The 24,875-nt window shown below is 37.9% G+C and overlaps 1 protein-coding gene across 1 annotated transcript; it reads right to left on the reverse strand.

The window, feature by feature from the left end:
- Positions 1-6,095: 6,095 nt before the first annotated feature.
- LOC145682757 (ATP-dependent DNA helicase Pif1-like) lies at positions 6,096-8,291 on the reverse strand. The gene has a single exon (XM_081754137.1). The coding sequence runs from the start codon at positions 8,289-8,291 to the stop codon at positions 6,096-6,098; it is 2,196 nt and encodes a 731-aa protein (XP_081610263.1).
- Between the last annotated feature and the right edge of the window lie 16,584 nt (positions 8,292-24,875).

Genomic DNA, 24,875 nt, shown 5'->3' on the forward strand with positions numbered 1-24,875 from the left:
TCACATGCGTAGAACATGAAATTTTACCCTATAATCAATGTTAGATTTCTTTTGTAGTGTTAATCTTAGATTTTCGTTTTCATTTTGAATTACTTATTGTAATTTTGTTGAACCTCATTACGTCATTTACCCGATTTTGACTTATTTGAATTGGCAGGATGTGACACGATATATCTCGTTCGAAGAGAAAAGCTTAGAAAGGAAAGTAGGCTAAGCCTTAAACGAGAAAAAACAGGCATTTCCTTGTTGGTTGTGCAGGTATGTCGTGTGAATAGCATATTCTCCGAACGAAGGCAGTAATCTTTTTATTCAAGAAGGGTCTATATTTCCTGGAATTGCAGATCTCTTGCAAAAATGGATGTGGCTAATCCATTGGATATTCCATAGATAACTGTGTTTTCGCCATCAATCGCAAAATATAGTTTTTCATTTCTCTTCTTCCTTTATGGTACCCGTAACGAAGCATGTGTATTCTTAGGTTAAATATTTTGAGTATATTTTATTGTCTAGTAATATTCTAGTGAATATATTAATGTTTATGAATCGCAACTATATTGTGTACTTCTATATTAAGGTGTTTTTTTAATTAATTTTCAGAAAGTTGTATTTTAGTCACAGTATGTCCCAAAATTATTTGAAATTTATCAGTAAAATTGCTATCGTTATGGAGGATTTTTTAAACCAACATGGCCAAAAGTTTTGGAATAAAAAACCTTTAGGTTTGAGCCATAACAAACAGTATGGGGGATTTTAGAAATCAGCATAGCCAAAGGTTCTGGACTACAAATATTTAGGTTTCAGCCATACTCCCAATGACGGATAATTTTCTTCAAAAATCGACATGGCTCATTATTTATGAATTTTCAGCCGTCTCTGATATATCGTTATAGGTCCCGAAAATAAACTTATTTTCTTTCTTTCCAACAGCATGAAGGCATAACGTTTTATGAAATTTACTTTCTGGCAATTATTTCATATGCTCGATGACTTTGAATTTTAATATGTTAATAAGACCATTTTGAATATTTTGTAGCGAAGATGCCTAAGAAATTTTAACTGCCGTGGAGTGACATAATTATTTGTAGGGAATTTAATTGGATGTTTCAGATCGACCAGAACGTTTTAATGTCGTTAACTATATTTTTGTTTGTATCCCATGTTTTCTTTTCACAGGTCTCATGTATTTTGTCTTATAGAGACATATTTTACGATGCTACGAGAGCATTTGTGTTTTGTGTGTTTACACATCTTTTCCAGTTGGAAGACGTACATTATGTTCTAGGGAACATATATGTATTTACTGAATATAAATGGGTTTACATTTCAGTTACGTATAGAAACATTTTATAAGTGTCTATGGTTCCAGGCTTTTTCACGTTTCTAGTTTTGCGTCGCAGGTGTCGATGGCATATTTTGTGTGTAACACATTTTTCCCACTTATGGTTTTGGTCAATTCATGACGTAATGACCATTTATTTTCAGGAATGTTTGGACTAGAGTCAATTTCCTTGATTCAGACCTTTGAAAAACTTGGATCAATATTGAATAGATTCCAACGCTTTATTAATAAACTTTTTCCAGTTAATACCCACCTATTCTTAACCCTACAATGTTTACGTTTTTGGAAATGAAAGACAACAATTATTCTAGGCCTAAGCTAATAATAGCTTTGTTTCAGAACGAAACCATTTGTTGTATTGAACATTATCGGATTAACCTCGATTTTCACATGACGAGCAGATGGCTTTTTTGACCTTATGGCGTGCCAAATTTTCTTCATACATGTCAACGAAATCTCGAACTTTTTCTTGATATATATAATCATGCTTGTTTCTTGGGATCACTATGGACGTCGTCTTTAACATTTAAGTTTATTTTTTATTTTTTAAAAACTATTTTTCGTTCTTTTCTGCCAAACAACAAGAGGCACAGTTTAAAAAAAGGTACATACAGGTGATAACCTTATTTTGTTTGTATATTGTCAGTTTATCATGTGTTTACATTTCCATTCGTTTTACTTTTTTCAATGATTTTCATATTTTTTAAAATACATTATAGTAATATTGAAACTTTAACAATAATTTTAGTATTTTAATACGTCTAACATGTTTGCTATTTACATATTTATTCATATTATTATATTTTAAGTACAGATATCAGTATATTTTAAAAAGAAGACATTTACTAATTTTTATTGCAATGTTTGATAATTCTTTAAGTCGATGTTTTCTTGAATAGTTATTCAGTGTGCATATTTACTACATATTACACAAAATATAGTGATCGAAACGGAACACTTAAAACATTTTACGAAAAGTATTTACAAGTGATTTAAAAAATATTACTGTTTAAAAAAGTAAGAATTTTAAATAGCCCTACAAACGCTTTTTGCGCATTTTAGTGAAGTTATCAGACAGGTGTTATAACCATACCTCGTTTCTCATACCAGTGTTAAAAAACACCCCTTCCCCTCTCATCAACTCATCGTTGGAGGAGCATGGAGGATACTCAACACATGAAGACAATATGATTTCAACATGTGAAAAAACGGAAAATAAGGAAACACAACTGCACCAATTGTTCAAGAGGATCTTATTACCTTATGGAACACTTGGATTGGACATTGCTCATGCAGAAACCTCATCATGTTGTAGTGAGTGAACAAGTTTTCAACTATTTTAAATAGCTCTTTTTCAGGTGAAAAAAACATTCATCGTTTATGCACGTAAGTCTCACACCATAGGACAGTGTTGCGAACTAACTAATTTTAAATTTTTGGTGGAAAAACCAAATTTTATATATACTTCATTATACGGCCAAGGGTTCTCAACCTGACTACGTGTGCACTTGACAGGTCGTTCCGTTCACGGACGCCAAATTTATAACCGCCACCAGGTTATAGAAGGATTTTTTGTAGACACTCTGTATATTCCGTAAAGACAGTGATCATTATTTTCCATTTAAACTTTATTCTGCAATGCATAAAGTTCTTTCTTCGGTGGGAATTGCTTCTTTCCCACACAATTGGACAAAGAAGTCTTTCATCATTTTCTTATGTATATATTTAAAACATTGCTTTTAGTGAGAACAATTCAGTTAGTGACGAAACATTTCAGTGTTTCTCCCTGACTCATTATATGCACAGTACATATTCTATAGTTATTGGGAACTGAATTAAGTGCTTTCTTTAATCGCTTATGGAAACATTACAATAGATTAGAGGAATACGGGCTGACCAGATGTTTCAGTGACCAAAGTGGCACCAACTGGGTTGTTTCGTAACTAGTTATCTGTACTTTCTCACGCCAGAGTTATCGCCGTGTCTAGTGCATTATAGGCAGTTGACTAAAATTAACATAAATTGTTTTCCGCATTCTGTTTGTATGTGCATACAGGTGAGTTAACTGAGTGATTTTTGAAATGAACTGCCAACTCTCTTTAATTGACCGTACCGGTGCTCAGGGAGTTTGACTTCAGGTCTGGAAGCCGTAACCACGCATGTCGCGTCGAGCTTCAAGTATCACATTTTCTTAAGGGGCACAAGCTATTAGCCGCTGAAGGGCGTTTTCTTACGACCTAGTTCCAACTAGTGAAGTCCCAGGTCCGCAGAACTTGTTCGTACATATAAGTTATACACGCGCCCTCCAACATCAGCATTCTACTTTTTTAATTTGTTGGAGATAGATTCATCGTGGGACGATCCAGACAAATTTTCCCCAGTGCTAATCCCGAAGTGTGTCAATGGTGTGAGAGAAGCATTTACAGTGAAATCCGAATTATAATCTTATATATATAAATGGCCATCGTGCAGTGAAAAGGCAAAGTGTGATTTCAGTGACGAAAATTATTATACATATTCAGTGTTCAGTGTTATGTTCATTCCTCTTTGCTATTTTTTTATATGATAGTGTTCTAATAAATAAGTATAGTGTCATTTAATCCAGTGTGTTTTCGTTGTTTGTATGATTGATGTTTGTGTGCGTTATGGTCTGGATGACCGTCTGATCGTCCGTGAGGTTTTCGAGACGAGACACCCGAACCTTTCGGCGCCTAATGCTAATCTTATTATTGAGACCGACGAGCGATTTGGGAACAGTTTGTTACTCTTCTTGGAGACGTCCTTCATTGTCCTGTCCAGGTAAGTTCCAGTCTCAGTAAAATACTTATTGGTAGGACCACGAACCACGAACAGCGACCAGATTACACGCAGTGGTTACACTATGACTATCCGTCTGATTGACTGACTGAAATTTTGATGCTTTAGTGATTAGCGCGGGTGTCATACTATTAAAGCGAAAGGATGCTAATATCATCTAGATAAAATCAGGGCATATGTTTTGTACTTACATTTTCAAAACGAGACAAAACGACAAAAGAACCATGAGAATACTTCGAGAATCAACACTCAAAATCTCCGAGAATACATCGGAAACTGGATTCTTTGAAAACAATTCAATGTTCCAAAATAAATTCTGTCATCTCTTTAATTCTTTTCAAATTGAAATGGTAGAAATTATTTCTGGTTTTAACACTGATTATCATAAATCCGATCCAATCTTTATTTTTCCGGTTTTTTTACATGATATACAAATCTATTACATTTTAGGTTTGACGAGTATGGTGGCTCAGTGGTAGAGAGTTTACATCCAGTACTTTTGAGTTTCTGATTCGATCACTGCTCACGCCGTGTGGACTTTCTGACAAATTCAAAAAATCTTAAAACACAATGTTGTTTACCGTACGTTGTACTGTCATCGAACTAAAGACTGTCGCAATAGAGATAAGTGTACACCGTTTCCTTAGTAAAAGAAAGACCTTCGTACGGTTTCTTTTCAGATCAACCATTCTAAATGAAGTTTCTAATTTAAAAATCCTATCATATTTAAACATATTTATCGATCACACAATACAAAATTTTATCTGAGAATAATAAAAGATTTCAATTTCACTATATTATTATTATTATTATTATTATTATTATTATTATTATTATTATTATTATTAAATGCACTAGATTTCGTACTACACTGTTCAGTATAAATGAAAAATATTTTCTTCTTCTTTATGAACAGAAAGTGTTCCTGTCGACTTGAGTATACACATTTTCATCTTACGTTGTCAAAACATTATGAAATGCTATGAGAAACTTCCGTTATGAGACCATGTTCAATCAATGAAATCCAACACGATTTAACCCTTAATGGCACTACTCTTTTCTTATCGTAGTTTGAACTTTCCGGGCCTGCGAGGCCCACCTCCACGGTAATATTAACATGAGAACATACAACGGAGATCGTTCTGAAAGTGTAAAAAATTGATATTTATTTTATATAATGTGTTCACTTTTACACACAGGAAGATATATATATATACTTGGCCAGCTGGGGGCTTCGCCCCCAGACCCCCGTATTTGTTCGGCCTACGGCCTCGCATGTAATGTGTTCGTGCGTTTATTCTTAATGTTTCCTTAAATCGGCCTAACATCCCCAGATCTCATATTTATCATCCTTTGCTCCATAATACTCTGCTTAATAACTCTCAGTTTATTTTTCTATAGCAATTGTTTTGTCAACCACAATTTATCGACTTATTATATAATGAATGATGATGTTGGATTCTCATTTTCAGAGGGTTTTTTTTTTCTTATTTGTAACTTTCAAAAAAGAAATCTAGGATTTTTGTTCGACCATAACTCTTGCATATTTGTAAGACAAAGGCCGATTCTTTTTCTTGTAACTTTGTAGTATTTCCACACCACCCTGTGGTATCCTGCTACACGCATACTCCTTTGAATGAAAGCTTTTGCTTCGTCATGTCTTTCGTATACTAAAAAAGCTGGAAAGTAAGTGGTATTTGTGTCTGGAAGGGTTCGTATCATAGTTTGAAAATGAAGTTCAATATGATTTGTATTTGGACAGGCACCAAGCATTCTCCATAAAGAAGCTTAAAGGGATTTCTTTTTGGGTAGACTCTTATGTTACTATCAAGTATAAGTGAAAAGGCATTTTTGCAGCAGACATGTATCATACTCCGAAATGAAAGCCCAATGGTGTTGTTTCCTGGGTAATTCCATAGCTATCACTCACTAAAAGGAACTATCGTAGAAGTTGTGGGTATACAACATTCTTTACAAAAGCGGTTCCTTCAATTATTCTTTCAGACTGAACCAGTAACACAACTGAATCCCTTGATCGGACACGTCCAAGTGCGACGTACAGTTGGCCGTGAGCGAATACGTCGCTACGCAAGTCAACTCCAACAAAATCAATTGTTTGACCCTGACTCTTGTTGATCGTAATAGCGTAAGCAAGTCTAAGAGGAAACTGCCTACGATACATAGTCAAAGGACTGTTGGGCTCAATAGGCGCTTGAAAAGTAATCCGTGGTATTGAATACAGCACAGAACTATGAGGTTTTCTCACTGTTATGAGCCGCGGTGATATATCAACAATTATGACTTTAGTGCCGTTTAGAAGCCCATCATCGAAGTGCAAATTCCTCATTATCATGCAAACTGCTCCTTTTTTAAGTTCCAGGTTGTGATCTGGTACTCCTTTGGCATGGACGTTAGCGAGGGCCTCTGGAGTAAGAAAAAAGTCATCGACGCAGCTTTCTTCCACGTAATTCACGCTCAGCAAGTGAGATGAATCCCCAGGTAAGCTTTTTAAGATTGTTGCGTTTACAGAGTCAACATTTTCATTGTTTACACAAAGAATTACTCTCCTTGCGCAAGTGTCAGGTTCATACAATACATTTTGAGGGAATTTTTTTTCAATAAACAAAGAAACATTAGTGAGGTATTGAATCTTCGGCAATGGTACGAGTTGAGCTGCATCTTGACCTTCCCCGAAATTGATAGGAGGTAGTATACCGTCACCAATATGCAAGAGAAAGTTGGTAAATGAGGAATCATTCTGTATTCTTAGATTTTGTTTAAGACTGAACTGTTTCACTGACGACCATATAGGAGAGAAGCGAAGAAAAGCTTGAATTACTTCAAGATTGGTACGAGCAGTTGTAACAACTGGAGGGATCTGTCGAAAATCCCCGGCAAAAATCACAAGTTTCCCACCAAATGGCAAATTTGTTCTCATTAGGTCTCGCAATGATCTCTCGAGAATATGGATTAATGCTTTATGTGCCATTGGTGCCTCATCGTAGATTATAACAGATGCTTCCATGATTAATTCTGCTCGCTGACTCCCTCCCGTAATTCCCCAAAATTCCATGTCATTACTTAAGTTTAAGGGCAACTTAAACATGCTGTGCGCTGTCGTGCCACCTTCATAGTTCTGAGCAGCGATTCCAGAACTTGCAGTACAAAGAACTATGCGACGGCTTAGGCGTAGTTTAGCAGTGAGAACATTAAGAAGCAGAGTCTTTCCCGATCCAGCAGGCCCGTCGATAAAAATGACATTTGAAGACTCATTGGTGTGGGGATTATCCAGGAAATTTGTGACGTATTCAAGTACATTTTTCTGGTCCTTACTGAGTTTAGGAAGCCATTCTTCGAGAAAAGAAGTAAGCTGACTTACAGAATATTGCACCTTCTCTCGACCAAGTTCAGTTAACTCGTCTTGAACATCAGGAAGGCCATGTTCATAAAGGCGAGATCCATGTCGTCGAAGGCTTCTGTCGATTTCACATAGTGCTACTGTGTAGGCTCGCTCTGGATTATTTAAATACTTTTCTAACATATCTCCTGCCAACAGATTTTTAAAGTTGTTCCACAAGTCTGCGCCACTTGCCCCAGCAACAAGAAGAAGAACGAAGAACATCCTAAGTCGGGCGCCAGTCATAAACTGTGAAGCCTCCTCTAATGCTCTTTCGTACTCCTGCTCATCATTAACCAACCCCAGAGCTCGTGCAGCACCTTGTAAGGTAGTACAACCTTCACCGCCTAGAGATATAAGGTCGCTGTAGCCTCTACATGGAAAGTTGTTCAAGAGCATTCGTAAGTAGAACTGTTCTCCTCTGTTAGGGGCTACCCAAATCATTCTCGCCACCATCTCTCCACGCTGCCTCTTGGTGATGAAATGTACTCCATGAGGGTGGCGAATCACTCGAACACTACACGACCCTGGTCGTTTTGAATGCACGATATACCGTTCGAAAAAGTCCAAACAAGTTAGATTGTCCATTTCAGGTAACGTTGGTCGAGAAAAGTACAAAGTAAGATTAGAACATGCTCTGCTAACAGCATCGATTTCATGGCCCGGTCGGAAAACAACAGACTGGTAGCCCTCCAGATGCACAGGAAGCTGGATGACATTAGGTTCACGGCCAGTCATCTCAAATTCCAATGTATGCCACGCAGCTTCACAGGCCCCAATGTAGCGTTTTGTAGCATAAAGTTCTACTTCATCGTTCAACTGTTCTTCCGGAGCAACTGCAACGCGAGCCTCATCCGGTCCCTTAGTTATGTATTTGAATAAATACTTCACGATCTTACGAGTTGAAGCAATTTCAAGGTTTATGTGGCAGTCGTACTTGAGTAGAAGAGGAGCATTATAAGGCACAACTCAAGAGTCATTAACCTGTACGTACTTCCCACCAGAGGTAATTTTAGCAGTGTTAGAACTATCCCTCCTGTAGTGCACAAACCCTCTCTCATCTACATGCGTCACTTCAATATGAGGCTTAGGGAAGCGTTTCGTACACTTTTTCTCCTTACAGTCCCAGCATGGAAGATCTATGCGATTAGGAGGTCCACAAGGACCGTGCATCATGTGTCTCAATACAAGCTCCCTCAATCTCCCGCCTGCCTCGTCCGGTGAAGGGATGTTGGCACGAACAACTTGATTAATTTCAGTGTTTTGTCTCGGCCCTCCCCCCTCAACTCTAAAACACACATGTGAGTGAGGTAAACCACGCTTCTGGTACTCCACCACATAGAGTAAATAAACTTTTTTTCCAAAAAATGTCCCACTGCGCAGATCACGTAGCAATTCCAATAGTTTTAACTGGAACACCCGGCATACCAAACTGGGTGAAGCTTTGGTGCCGGGAGGAGTGGACTCCACAATTTCATCCCATTTCGGATTACATGTCATGGAAAGGAAATATGACGGTCTTCCTAATCTCGCTACGATACAAATTCCATCCATATATTTAGTCTTCATATATCTTGGCCCACCTGTGAACGTATTTGGAAGATAAATACTGCCATGAACAATACCACCCTCCCCTTGAATAGTTTCGTCAGTCGCTAGAGCCCGCATAGTGTCTCCCTGTTTCTTTGTCAACATTGAAGTCTGTAGTTCGTGCAAAGGAGCAGATCGTATACTCATAGAGTTGTATTTATTTTGCATACCAGAAATAAATCGTAGCCTCTCCTCTTCCACACGACTGTACATATCTACGAGCCACTCCTCCGACAATCGTCCCAGCGTAGAAACTCTTGGTTCTGATAACAACAGGCGTCGGTAGTATTTAACTTGTGATAGCTTTTTCCCCTTTTTATCCAACAGTCCGATATACCAGCCAGGTGTACCATGTGGATAAAGGAGAGGGTACTGCAAAGGCTCGTACAACGGATGAAAGATGTCAACTGTGTGTGGTTTTCTAGCGCCTATTTTCCAAATAACAATTTGACGGGAATTGTATTGTTCTTTTTCCGTACTCAAGATTTCAGCTATTTCTGTCCCTCTAGGAACATCTCCTAAAATAGGTCCATGGGTGCGTCTACTTGTAGGTTCGAAAATCAAATGAGCATAGTCTGAAGGTTCTTGGCTCAGTTGTTTCAGTAGACCAATGAAAGGGTTAACAGCATATAAATACTTTGTGATTGCTTGAACAACGACTTCATTTAAAGCCATTCCCTTGGCAAGTCTCATACGCTCTTCTCCGTCATCAATGTACATGCCACATGGATTATTCGATGCAGTGTATGCTAAATCAAATACTCTATGGTAAGTACGGCCTTGTATTTTTAAAAATGAAACACCTGTACTCGGATGCTTAAAACCATGAGACACTCCCAGCGCACTAAATGCAAAGATATTGTTGTACGGTCTAGGTTGTTTTAAAAACGGTGGCATAGTATAGAAATCGCTATCAAGTTCTGGAAAATCAGGTACAATGAAAGCATTTTCACCGCAACACCATTTTTTACGAGTTTTTTCTTCATGAAATAATGCAGCTTTACAATATTGACATTTGAAACAGCCAGGGTTTAGAAGTGAAATAACTTTCAGTTGGTACTTGAGAATATTATTAAGTTGAGCACCACTGTAATGGCCAATGAGACTTCCTTTCCTTATTGTTCCTGGAAGATGGCCGGACCGATTTTGATCATTTTTAAAATTTTCATGTGTTTCGACATAACGTCGAACTGCATCCCTATGCTGTTCCTCTGGACTAAAAGGCGACTGCTTAGGTCGACCCACGCCTATTTTCTTTTTAGGACGACCAAGGGTACTGCTTTTGATGTCAATAGCACACAAGGTAGGCCAAGTTGCAAATTCTTCGCAGTTTACAGAATTCAAAACTACATTGTGTTGGGAATAAGAATTTTCAAGTTCCATAGTAACCTGTTTTAGTATATTAGAATTCTTATTCTTTCGGCAACCTACTGCTTTCTTTCTTGGATGACCAGATCTTTTACGCACATTAGAAGTCAAGGGTGAAGGTAATATAACAGAATAATTACAATCGCTCTCATCAATAGGAAGTTCAGGTGGAATTGAAGTGGCTTTTGGTGGACGACCCAACTTCCTCTTTTTTGGTCTCCCACATTTAGAAGTAGAAGAGTGTTCAATACGTAGAGGGGATTCAGCAACAAACCTAGTTTGAAGTGGTGAAACATATGGAAGAGCTGGTGAAGGAAGTGGTGTAGTAATTGGCCTCAATAGACTGAAGTGGCCACTCTCGCGCGGTCCAGTGAGCAATGCGATAATCATATCCCACTCACGGTTGCCCTCATCACGCAGTACTTCCTGACCCTCTATGATAATGAAACGTCGCTCAAAGAGAAGAGCAGCAGCCATGAACTCCACATAAGTAGCAAACGTGTAAGGCGAAAGCATGTGTGCCTGATACGCATCTACTGTCATTGGTTTACCGGTACCATGGTGTAAGATAAAGGGACCATAGAAAGCGTAGTGTTCAACTATGTATTGGACCACATCTTTATGTACGTTCATCGCATACTCTTCAGTACCAAACAATGCCAAACTAAATGTCCGGAAAAAACAAGCCCCATCTCCACGCACATGAAACTTAGTTATTTCTTGATCAATGCATATTGCAAATTCTTTGGAGTTTACAGAATTGAAAACTACATTGTTTTGGGAATAAGGATTTTCAAGTTCCATAGTAACCTGTTTTAGTATATTAGAATTCTTATTCTTTGGGCAACCTACTGCTTTCTTTCTTGACGACCAGATCTTTTACGCACATTAGAAGTCAAAGGTGAAGGTAATATAACAGAATAATTACAATCACTCTCACCAATAGGAAGTTCAGGTGGAATTGAAGTGGCTTTTGGTAGACGACCCAACTTCCTCTTTTTTGGTCTCCCACATTTAGAAGTAGAAGAGTGTTCAATACGTAGAGGGGATTCAGCAACAAACCTAGTTTGAAGTGGTGAAACATATGGAAGAGCTGGTGAAGGAAGTGGTGTAGTAATTGGCCTCAATAGACTGAAGTGGCCACTCTCGCGCGGTCCAGTGAGCAATGCGATAATCATATCCCACTCACGGTTGCCCTCATCACGCAGTACTTCCTGACCCTCTATGATAATGAAACGTCGCTCAAAGAGAAGAGCAGCTGCCATGAACTCCACATAAGTAGCAAACGTGTAAGGCGAAAGCATGTGTGCCTGATACGCTTCTACTGTCATTGGTTCACCGGTACCATGGTGTAAGATAAAGGGACCATAGAAAGCGTAGTGTTCAACTATGTATTGGACCACATCTATACGTACGTTCATCGCATACTCTTCAGTACCAAACAATGCCAAACTAAATGTCCGGAAGAAACAAGCCCCATCTCCACGCACATGAAACTTAGTTATTTCTTGATCAATGCATATTGCAAATTCTTTGGAGTTTACAGAATTGAAAACTACATTGTTTTGGGAATAAGGACCTTCAAGTTCCATAGTAACCTGTTTTAGTATATTAGAATTCTTATTCTTTGGGCAACCTACTGCTTTCTTTCTTGGACGACCAGATCTTTTACGCACATTAGAAGTCAAGGGTGAAGGTAATATAACAGAATAATTACAATCACTCTCATCAATAGGAAGTTCAGGTGGAATTGAAGTGGCTTTTGGTGGACGACCCAACTTCCTCTTTTTTGGTCTCCCACATTTAGAAGTAGAAGAGTGTTCAATACGTAGAGGGGATTCAGCAACAAACCTAGTTTGAAGTGGTGAAACATATGGAAGAGATGGTGAAGGAAGTGGTGTAGTAATTGGCCTCAATAGCAAACGTGTAAGGCGAAAGCATGTGTGCCTGATACGCATCTACTGTTATTGGTTCACCGGTACCATGGTGTAAGATAAAGGGACCATAGAAACCGTAGTGTTCAACTATGTATTGGACCGCATCTTTACGTACGTTCATCGCATACTCTTCAGTACCAAACAATGCCAAACTAAATGTCCGGAAGAAACAAGCCCCATCTCCACGCACATTGTGCACATGAAACTTAGTTATTTGTTGATCAATGCTTAACTGGAGATTATTCATTATGATTTAATCAAATAATAATTGTTAAGGATAAAGTAGTTTTATATATAGTTAGGAATAGGAATATATAATTAAGAATTGCCAAACGACGTAAACTATTTGAAATATTACTTCTTACAGCAATTCTCTAAGTTTGTACTTTAGTAATGTGGTTTTCCTCCGAAGAGGAAGCACAGAAAGTAATCGTTAGCCGATAGAAATGCCTAAGTCGTCAACTTGTTTCAAGTATCTCTGCCTCCGAAGAGGAGAGTATCAAGATAAATCGTTAAACCTTAAGAATAGCAAAGTCGTCTAAGTTGAGATCAAGTTCGTGTGTCATCCTCCGTAGAGGATCAAAAACAATTATTCGACGGTTGTTTCCTTCAACCTCAGAAAGGAAGGTACTCCAACCGTATATATGATGTTCGCGCTTAAAACCAATGGGGATACAAAACCTAGGTGACTCGTTTATTTTTCTCCGCCAGCTACGGATACCCAATTTTTTAACCTGGTTAGAGCTCCAGGTGGCCAGTTCGATCACAAACGCTTTTTTTTTGTCCGTCGTCCTGCTAAAGGGTTTTGCCCTTTCTTCGGGTAAGTGCTTTATATAAAATGTAGTTTGCAATTTAATGTGGTCGGTCTAAGAGGTGCACAAGTATATAATATTTATTTATTTATTAAATACATATAAACAGAGAGGAGATGGAAGGGTGTCAATAACATCTAATGAAGTACAAGCATACTATAAGCATGAGAGAGCAATATTGTTGAAAATAATAATTTTATTACCATGTAGTGCGGAGTTAAGACCAGTGCAAAACTGGAATGAATATGGTACAGGAGGCAATATGGAGAGAAGTAGATGAAGATGAAATGAAGTGCCCTGAACGCCACATCACAAGGTATTTGTTAGTACAGACGAATGCGAGTTATGTTCTGTTCCTGGGACGATTCAGGAATTGATGGAGACAGAGGAAGCCCATGTTAATAGGTGGTTACGGTGCCTGTGATGGATATATGAATGATGAAAGCTCACGTGGTTCGTAGATGTGAAAGATTTCGGGATCCACTACACCATCATCGAGTTGCAAATGATAAAGAGTCATGAAGTGCTGTAGGGGAGTATCAACGTAAGCTGAGGGTATGTCGTGATCCCGATCGTACCGTAGGATATCAAGTGACATGGGATGCTGCTGGTCAATTCGCTTGCAAACGTACCGTGTACGAAGCTGTTCGAGATGGTGCAATAAAGGTGGAAAGTCAATCAGCTCGTAAAGTAACCGTGTCGGATGCGGTAAGCGGATGCGATGTGCTAGGCGTAGAGCATGGCGCTCTAGGATAGCCAACTTCTGATAGAATTTGGGCGTTGCAGATGTCCAGGCAGTGTGACCGTATCTTAATGTACTGCACATAAATGCTTTATATGTATGAAGTACTGTTAACGGTTTTAAACCCCAGGTTGTACCAACTAGGCGCTTTAGGAGGTTGAGCCGATTTTGCGCTTGGCGTATGATCTTGGTGAGGTGTGGGGTCCAAGTAAGTTTGGAGTCAAATATGACACCAAGATAAGTAAGAGTATTAAACGGCACGACAGGTGTATGGTCTACTTGGAGGTTTAATCGACTTGGATTCCTGTAGATACGTGAACGGCGTCTACGTGGCAGGAAAACAATAGCCTGAGTTTTGGTAGAATTAATACTTAATCGCCATACATTACACCAGTCAACGAATGCATCAATTGCCGTTTGCATAGTTTTACTAATGGATTGTACTGTGCGGGCTGTCGTAAAAAAGGCGGTGTCGTCAGCAAACTGAAATATGTTGATGTTGTTTGGAACCACAAGGTCGGCAACATACAGTAGGTATAATAAAGGAGACAGCGATGAGCCTTGAGGAACGCCGGATTGGATGAAGATGGGATGAGAAAGTGTTCCGTTAATAGAGATATATGCTAGTCGCCCTAGTAAGAAAGAATGGATGAATCTGATATAAGAGGATGGTAGAAAATAGTTATGGAGTTTGTACAGTAAACCAGGGTGCCAAACTTTGTCGAAAGCTTTTTCTAGATCAAAGGCTACCAGACAAGAAGGAAAACCTGTGTTGTATTGATCATAAATAGCCGTAGATAGTCGTAATAACTGATCCATTGTACTAAAATGGGGTCGAAAACAGGCTTGATGAATAGGAAGTAGATTATGAGTTGCAAGATGAGCGTGCAAGCGGCGGACTAGAATGCGTTCTAATATTTTGCAAAGGCAACTGGTGAGATGAATAGGGCGATAGGACTGTACGTCAGTTGAAGGTTTGTTAGGTTTGGGAAATAGAAGAACTTTCGAGTATTTCCAGTCGATTGGAAAAAATCCAGTTCGCAGGATGAAAGTATATATGGCGCTGAGAAAAAGTAGAAAAGCAGGTGATGCTTGCCTGACGAGAACATAGGTAACAGAATCAAAGCCTGGTGCAGTGTTTCGTTTACGGAGCAATGTTTGGCGAATATCATCTGGTTGGATCGGAGTGGTAAGTTGATTATTGGGCTCTAAAGACTGGCTGATAGATGGGCGCAGAGAAGCAGATGTTGGATCTGTACGTCTGTTTATTGAATTTTGTAGGCGCTGCGGTGTATGCCAACCAGGAAGAGGTGTAAAAATATCTTGAAAAAATGATGCAAACGTATTCGCTTTATCCATATCAGTGATCACTGCCTGATTATTGTGAACAATGGGGTATGGTGTGCGGGATACTGTACCGGTGAGTTGATGGAATTTGCGCCAATATTTACTGGGGTGTGATTCACTTGCAAGTGTGTTGCAAGTTTGAATCCAATGGCGTTTCTTATAGGCAACAATATAATTGTGCGTAATTCTAAGGTATTGGCGATGAAGTCTAAGCGCTTCAAGATTACCCGTAGCGAGGTACTCACGATGTGCTCGACGAGAAGCGGATATGAAGGTAAATAGTGCGGAGGCAATTTTGGTTTATGTAATTGTACTTCTGCTGTTGGAATGGAACGGTGTGCTGCTTCTTGAATAGATTCAGTAAGATTAGCAATTGTGTGATCAAGATCGTATTGTGTAGTAGGTATGAGCAAGTTATTAACAGCAGTGTCCAGATCGGAGCGATATTGTTCCCAATTGGCTCGTTTGTAGCAGAATACTTTCTGAGGAGGTATGTTAGAGTGAGAGCGAGGAGAACAGTGAAGTGTAAGTTTGATAGGCACATGATCACTACCAATTGAATCAAGCACATCGATATGAATACTCTGCGAAAGAGATGTTGATGTGATGACAACATCAGGAGTAGTATTGCTGACGGGGCGTGTAGGTTTCGGTAGAACATGGAACTCAGCAACTGTTTCAGTGTGAAGAAAGTCTAAAAAGTTAGTTTTGTCCCTCTGTGACCGACTATGAATGTTTAGATCCGCCATGATAATGTAGTGCCGAAAGGTAGAATCGATGTATCGAAAAAAGTCGTAGTTGATTGGTTTGCCTGGTCGAAAATATATGGTAGCGAAGGTAACAGTGCGGCCTCGAAAATAAATAGTCGTGACATTATGCTCAGGAAGGTGGAGTGTGAGCGGAAGTGGAACCGTGACTGCTCTATAAGGAAGGCGTTGGCTAACACCTATAGCTGTACCTCCGTAGACTCTTGGACCAGATGGAGCATCATGTCGGAGCAAGTGATATTTCGGAAAGTAACAGTTCAAATTTGGTGCGAGGTACGTTTCGTTAAGTGCAAAGGCTGCAATTTGTTCTTCTTGAAGAAGTTGTGTAAAGAGCACATGGTGTGTTAAGACTGATCGAATGTTAAGAAAAAGTAAGTTATAAGCCATAATGATACGTATTATTCTAGCGTATGCAGAAGTACCCATATTAAACGCAGACTTCGAGTGGTTGAATTTGAAAGTGAACTGTAGGTCCGGAATATGTAGCATGAAGTTGTACGATAAACAGTAATTTGGCTGCATACATGATCTGATTCAGGATATGATTGCGATCAAAAGGATGGATATTTTGTAGAGAAATAGTGAGGAAGCGTAATAGGTCTTCAACAGTTATTGGATGGCGCAGCGAATTTGCTGGAGGTGTTGAAGTGTCAACAGAGCGTATGGGTACAACGAGTTCTGGCTTAGCTGGATCGGGTTTAGGTTTAGCTTTACACTTGTAGCTATAGGTAGGGTGTCCCTCAGAACATCGAACGCAATGTGGTGGCTCCTTAAGATTAGGGCAGCTTTTTGTGGGATGGTCAAGTGAACAGTAGCCACATTTGATAGTGTTCGGACACTCAGATGTCGGATGGGAATTGTATTGTTGGCATTTCTCGCATCTAACAGGCAGAGGTGCTGGTGTGCGAGATGGTTCCACCTTGTAACGACGCCGGTATATAAAGGCACCGTGGAGAAGCAGTTGGTCGATCAGTTGTTGTTGATCAGTAAGAATGCGGACTAAGTATGTTGGACCCTGGTTATTCTTGATACGTATACAACGCTTGACAGGTAGTCCTTCTTGGTGTAATTCGGAGTAAATTTCCTCATCAGTGAATTCAGGTTCCACTCCCCGTATGACGACAGATAACATTGGAGGACGCCGTGGTGGAGGTGGTGTTTTTCGTCCGCTGGAACTTAATGTTGAATTTTTTGCTTTTAACCCAAAAATTTCGAAAGTAGCTTTGTTGCGGACATTTGTAGCGAAGTTCGAATTTGTCGATTTCAGAATGATACCCCGGCGCGTCTTGATGATTTCTCGTATTTCTGGACGAGGAACATACTTTACTAGTTGTTGAAAGACAGCGCGCACTTTGTCGTATTTTGGATCGAAATCAGTTAGTAGGAAGTTATAAATTGTTTCTTGGTGTAAAGTTGATTGATTTCCAGTGGAAGTGGATGCCCAATCCATACATGTATTGTTGCTGACACTAGTAGCAGTAGGATCTGTTATTGGTGTAAGCCGTTGTTTCTTGGGATCTAAGGTTTGTTCCCCGTCAGAGAGGGATCTGGATCGAATTCGTTGTCCGGTAGTGACACAGTTTGCATAAGTGGTAGGAACAGTGGTGGTAGTTGGTACTAGCCGTGTAGTGCCGGTAACAATACGCGGTTGCGTTTTTTGGCGACCATGTGGGCCAATGTTCAATGGAGTTGTTTGAACAAGAGTCGATTGACCGGAAGCATTGCCAGAGTCCGCCATAGGAATGAGAGTTCTAGGGCCAAAGCCGAAGAGGAAGCACTAATAAAATCGGTATCCGGTGGAGGTGCCAAAGTCGTCAATTAGGTTCGGTGATATAGGCCTCCGAAGAGAAGAATATCAAAAACAAATCGTTAGCCCAAGAGAATTGCAAGATCGTCAACAGTAAAGTCAATTAGATAATTTAGCCTCCGTAGAGGCTTAAACCAATTCGACGGTTGTTTCCTTAATCCTCAGTGAGGCAAGTAATTCAACCGTATTTCAGAAGTTCGCGATGGGGATGGATAATTCAGTGACTCGCTTATTTTCCTCCGCCAGCTACGGATACCCTATTTTTTTACCTGGTTAGAGAATCCAGGTGGCCAGTTCGAACGCAAAAGCCTCAACTCCAACTTATAACTTCGGCTTTCAATTCTTTTATTTACAGTTACTTGTGATTTTACGTTTCAGAGAGACAAACATTTTAAGTCTGTGTGCTTTAAATAAACCAGTTAAATACACATTTTTTCATAAAGTTTATGATTTAAAATTAGTGTTCAAAGACTTTGTATTTTAATAAGTATTCTCGAAAATCAATGGAAACGAACTGCCCTGCCATCTTTGGAGTTCCTTTAGAATATATGTTTGTGGACTTTTATGTTTGTCCTGAAACCTTTCGAAAATGTGATCTCGGAAACAACAGGCTCAAAATAGATGGCATTTTCACTGATCGATTGCAAATTTTCTGTAGACTGTCCAGTTCCAATTGAATATTTAAAAAGCATAGTTGTTATTTCTTTATTACATTTTTACGGGTACACTGGAAGTGCTGAAATTAAAAAAAAAGCATCATATTATAAGCATTATGCATTGCAACACCACATCGTTGTATATTGGGGTTGTATATGTCTCAGACGTTTGTTTTATGGCCAAATAATTGAAAAAGAGCGATAACCATTTCTGCAGTCTTAGACGAACTTTTATTTTTGCAGTGTTTTGCCCATTGAACACCATCTATAACTGACATTGTAATTAATTGTGTATGTAATCTGTTTGTTTATTACATACTGAATACAAGAAGAAAGAATACACTTATCATACATGAACTAGAAACTTCAAACGGAAGTAGGCTCAAATCTTGCAAACGGTCCGAGATATTGAAAAAATAATCGAAAAAAAATCTCCCATTTATAGTATCATTTGCCAATTTTTATCACGGCGTCTATAACTTTTGTCTGTAATGAACATGTACAGATGTTTCCAGGAATGTCAAGGAAATTCATGCTCATATGCGAATGATGCGCTGTGTAGAGAGCGCAGGTTCTTGTCCTCGGAACGATTACAATTATCGGAGGTACTGATTTGATATGTAGTGCACAACTGTTTAAAACAAATAACATTAAATGAAATTAAACAATTAACAGCAACCGCTATAATGATAACTTAAGGTAACAATAACCGTGCATTTTAACAAGAGATCAACAAGAATACAACATATAAAGCAACTGTAACAAACACGTTCGGTAATACCAGTTTCAAAAATCCCCTAAAAACTAAAAATATTCACTTTTGGCAATTTTCCTTCGACATGCCAAATTTAATCATTGTAATCCTAAAGAAATTGCCCAATAATTTTGAGATATAAGAGGAGTTCCTATAAATAAACCCCACCAAAGTTGGAATTTTTTATTTCTGTTAATTTATAAAGGTAAGCAAGAAAGTTCTGTCGATTTTGTGGAAGTCTGTGTTCAATTGGACCTCCCACCGTGAGTTGAATGCGAATGAGGATAAGACGAAGGTCAGCTGTTGTTCTCCGTATGTGCAGCATACTACCTGGTTATGGTAGTTCAGTTACATTGTGAACTTGCGTAAGAACAGAGTGAATGAGACCTCCACAGAGCGTCATAAGGGCGTGTATGCAATGCGAGTTCAAAGTGGGGACAAAGGCAGCTGCAGCGGAGCGGAATTCTACCGACTTTCTTTCTTTTTCCTATCTCAACTATCTGAAAGATAAGATTTTGTATCCCAAGAAAACCCCCATTTAAATAGCATAGGAATTTCTTCATCCCCTTTCGACCCCTGAAAAATTAAAAAAAAATCACTTTTGGCAATTTTTTCACTGTTAGTTCTCAAAGCCTACAATCATGCCAAATTTCATCATTCTAATCATACCGGAAGTGCCTAAACATTTTGGGGTATAGAAGACGTCCCATATAAATAACATTGGAAAGATTTTTTCAGTTCTCCATAAAAACAATCTACGTTTGCAAGTTTTCATTTCTGATGATTCACTTAGGAAAAACTAACGAAAACGTACAAGCATACCGAATTCCAAACTTTTATTCCAATTCAAAATACCTAAAACATGAGATTATACGTCAAAAAAAGGTCCATTTAAATAACATGGGGAAATTCTTCATTCCCTTTTTAGAACCCCTAAATATTAAAAATATTCACTTCTGGCAATTTTCCTGTGGGTTTGTCCCGAAAAGCTATAATCATGTCAAATTTAATCATTCTAGCCCTGCAGGAAGTGCTCAATAATTTGAGGGTGTAAAAGGTGTCCCATATAAATAACATGGGAAAGATTTTTCAGTTCCCTATAAAACCACTCTAAAGTTGGAATTTTTTACTTTTGGCAATTTTTCTGTCGGTTAGTCCTGGAAGGCTACAATCATGCCAAATTTCATCATTCTAATCTTGCCGGAAGTGCCTAAACATTTTGGGGTATAGAAGACGTCCCATATAAATAACATTGGAAAGATTTTTTCAGTTCTCCATAAAAACAATCTACGGTTGCAAGTTTTCATTTCTGATGATTCACTTAGGAAAAACTAACCAAAACGTACAAGCATACCGAATTTCAAACTTTTATTCCAATTCAAAGTACCTAAAACATGAGATTATACGTCAAAAAAAGGTCCATTTAAAAATAACATGGGGAAATTCTTCATTCCCTCTTTAGAACCCCTAAATATTAAAAATATTCACTTCTGGCATTTTCCTGTGGGTTTGTCCCGAAAAGCTATAATCATGTCAAATTTAATCATTCTAGCCCTGCAGGAAGTGCTCAATAATTTGAGGGTGTAAAAGGTGTCCCATATAAATAACATGGGAAAGATTTTTCAGTTCCCTATAAAACCTCTCTAAAGTTGGAATTTTTTACTTTTGGCAATTTTTGTGTCGGTTAGTCCTAGAAGGCTACAATCATGCCAAATTTCATCATTCTAATCTTGCCGGAAGTGCCTAAACATTTTGGGGTATAGAAGACGGCCTATATAAATAACATTGGAAAGATTTTTCAGTTCCCCATGAAATCACTTTACGCTTAGAAATTTTCATTTCTGATGATTCACTTAGGTAAAGCTAACAAAAAAGTACAAGCATACCGAATTTGAAGTTTTTATTCCAATTATAAGTACCTAAAACATGAGATTAAAGGTCCAGAAAAAGTCTCATTTAAATAACATGGAGAAATTCTTCATCCCCTCTTTAGACCCACTAAAAATTAAAAATATTCACTTTTGGCAATTTTCCTGTGGGTTTGTCACGAAAAGCTATAATCATGTCAAATTTAATCATTGTAGCTTTGCAAGAAGGGCTCAATAATTTGAGTGTGTAAAAGGTGTCCCATATAAATAACATGGGAAAGATTTTTCAGTTCCCTATAAAAAAACCTCTAAAGTTGGAATTTTTTACTTTTGGCAATTTTTCTGTTGGTTAGTCCTGGAAGGCTACAATCATGCCAAATTTCATCATTCTAATCTTGCCGGAAGTGCCTAAACATTTTGGGATATAGAAGACGTCACATATAAATAACATTGGAAAGATTTTTCAGTTCCCCATGAAACCACTTTACGCTTTAAAATTTTCATTTCTGATAATTTACTTAGGTAAAGCTAACGAAAACGTACAAGCATACCGAATTTGAAGTTTTTATTCCAATTCTAAGTACCTAAAACATGAGATAATAGGTGCAGAAAAAGTCTCTATTAAATAACATGGGGAAATTCTTCATCCCCTCTTTAGACCCCCTAAAAATTAAAAATATTCACTTCTGGCAATTTTCCTGTGGGTTTGTCTCGAAAAGCTATAATCATGTCAAATTTAATCATTGTAGCCCTGCAGGAAGTGCTCAAAAATTTGAGGGTGTAAAACGTGTCCCATATAAATAACATGGGAAAGATTTTTCAGTTCCCTATAAAACCACTCTAAAGTTGGAATTTTTTACTTTTGGCAATTTTTCTGTCGGTTAGTCCTGGAAGGCTACAATCATGCCAAATTTCATCATTCTAATCTTGCCGGAAGTGCCTAAACATTTTGGGGTATAGAAGACGTCCAATATAAATAACATTGGAAAGATTTTCCAGTTCCCCTTGAAACCACTTTACGGTTAGAAATTTTAATTTCTGATGATTTACTTAGGTAAAGCTAACGAAAACGTACAAGCATACCGAATTTGAAGTTTTTATTCCAATTTTAAGTACCTAAAACATGAGATAATAGGTCCAGAAAAAGTCTCATTTAAATAACATGGGGAAATTCTTCATTCCCTCTTTAGAACCCCTAAAAATTAAAAATATTCACTTTTGGCAATTTTCCTGTGGGTTTGTATCGAAAAGCTATAATCATGTCAAATTTAATCATTGTAGCTTTGCAAGAAGGGCTCAATAATTTGAGTGTGTAAAAGGTGTCCCATATAAATAACATGGGAAAGATTTTTCAGTTCCCTATAAAAAAAACTCTAAAGTTGGAATTTTTTACTTTTGGCAATTTTTCTGTTGGTTAGTCCTGGAAGGCTACAATCATGCCAAATTTCATCATTCTAATCTTGCCGGAAGTGCCTAAACATTTTGGGATATAGAAGACGTCACATATAAATAACATTGGAAAGATTTTTCAGTTCCCCATGAAACCACTTTACGCTTTAAAATTTTCATTTCTGATAATTTACTTAGGTAAAGCTAACGAAAACGTACAAGCATACCGAATTTGAAGTTTTTATTCCAATTCTAAGTACCTAAAACATGAGATAATAGGTCCAGAAAAAGTCTCTATTAAATAACATGGGGAAATTCTTCATCCCCTCTTTAGACCCCCTAAAAATTAAAAATATTCATTTCTGGCAATTTTCCTGTGGGTTTGTCTCGAAAAGCTATAATCATGTCAAATTTAATCATTGTAGCCCTGCAGGAAGTGCTCAAAAATTTGAGGGTGTAAAACGTGTCCCATATAAATAACATGGGAAAGATTTTTCAGTTCCCTATAAAACCACTCTAAAGTTGGAATTTTTTACTTTTGGCAATTTTTCTGTCGGTTAGTCCTGGAAGGCTACAATCATGCCAAATTTCATCATTCTAATCTTGCCGGAAGTGCCTAAACATTTTGGGGTATAGAAGACGTCCAATATAAATAACATTGGAAAGATTTTCCAGTTCCCCTTGAAACCACTTTACGGTTAGAAATTTTAATTTCTGATGATTTACTTAGGTAAAGCTAACGAAAACGTACAAGCATACCGAATTTGAAGTTTTTATTCCAATTTTAAGTACCTAAAACATGAGATAATAGGTCCAGAAAAAGTCTCATTTAAATAACATGGGGAAATTCTTCATTCCCTCTTTAGAATCCCTAAAAATTAAAAATATTCACTTTTGGCAATTTTCCTGTGAGTTTGTCTCGAAAAGCTATAATCATGTCAAATTTAATCATTGTAACCCTGCAGGAAGTGCTCAATAATTTGAGGGTGTAAAAGATGTCCCATATAAATAACATGGGAAAGATTTTTCAGTTCCCTATAAAACCACTCTAAGGTCGGAATTTTTTACTTGTACTGATTTACTTTGATAGTGCTAATGAAAATGTGTAAGCATACCGAATTTCAAGTTTCTGTTCCAATTCTAAGTACCTAAAACATGAGATTATAAGTCCAATGAAAGGTCCATTTAAATAACATGGGGGAATTTTTCATCCTCTCTTTAGAACCCCTAAAAATTAAAAATATTCACTTTTGACAATTTTCCTGTGGGTTAGTTCCGGAAAGCTAAAATCATGCCAAATTTAATCATTGTAGCCCTACAGGAAGTGCTCAATAATTTATGTCAGCTCATGTATTTTTATATATAGTTAGGATTAGGATAATTCGTAAATTATATAAACAGCACAATGTAAGGTATAATAAACTAAACTTATTTCGAACATGAAAGGATGCAAATTTTCACGTTACGTGTACGCTTTTTTGAAAACACATATAGAATACACTGTTACCTTGAATTTTTTCTATACATACTGATATTTTATACATTGCTCACACACAACGAACATATGCTCACTGCATATATTATTCTGACATTTGCAGCATAAAACTTTGGTTTTCCTGTCTCTAGAACTAGGGCACAAGTGACATCGTTTCCTTTCCTTTTCTTCAGGCCTTGGTGGCTTATAGCTTTCAATCTTGATACCATATCTTAACAAATTCTCTCTTACAGTCCTTTTCAAAGTAGATGATTCAGCTCTTCTCAACACTAAATCATAAGCTAGCTCCTTGATGAAAATCCTTTGCTTATCCTCTTTTTTGATATTCCAATTCGGATTATGATATTTGAAAACAGGATAAGAGTTAAATACTGCTACGTGTAACATATTCACGAAAAAAGCCAAAGGCCATCTTTGCGTCTGTCTTTTGCACGAATATGCTCGCAATTTTGATCCATCAAATCGACGCCTCCTTTATTTTTATTGTAGTAGTTGATGATTTCCGGCTATCTTGTTTGGTGATTATCATCGATCATCGAATCATGATGCATGCTGCTGATGAGAATCACACTTTTGTTCTTTTTAGAAACTTAACTGACCATTGTTACATCATTACAAAAAACAAATTCGGAAGAATAAACACTTCTTTTATGATTAGGCCTCATGATGGGAGGGATGCTCCTGTTGTTAGTTCTAACTGTTCCAACCAATGTTATGTTTCTTGTGAGAAGGTATTCGGCTAAAGGAACGTTTGTGAAGTAATTGTCTGTTGTTATGTTACGTCCTTGAT

The sequence above is a fragment of the Thermobia domestica genome, chromosome 4, assembly GCF_964235325.1.
Source record: "Thermobia domestica chromosome 4, izTheDome1.hap1.1, whole genome shotgun sequence".
Lineage (NCBI taxonomy): Eukaryota > Metazoa > Arthropoda > Insecta > Zygentoma > Lepismatidae > Thermobia > Thermobia domestica.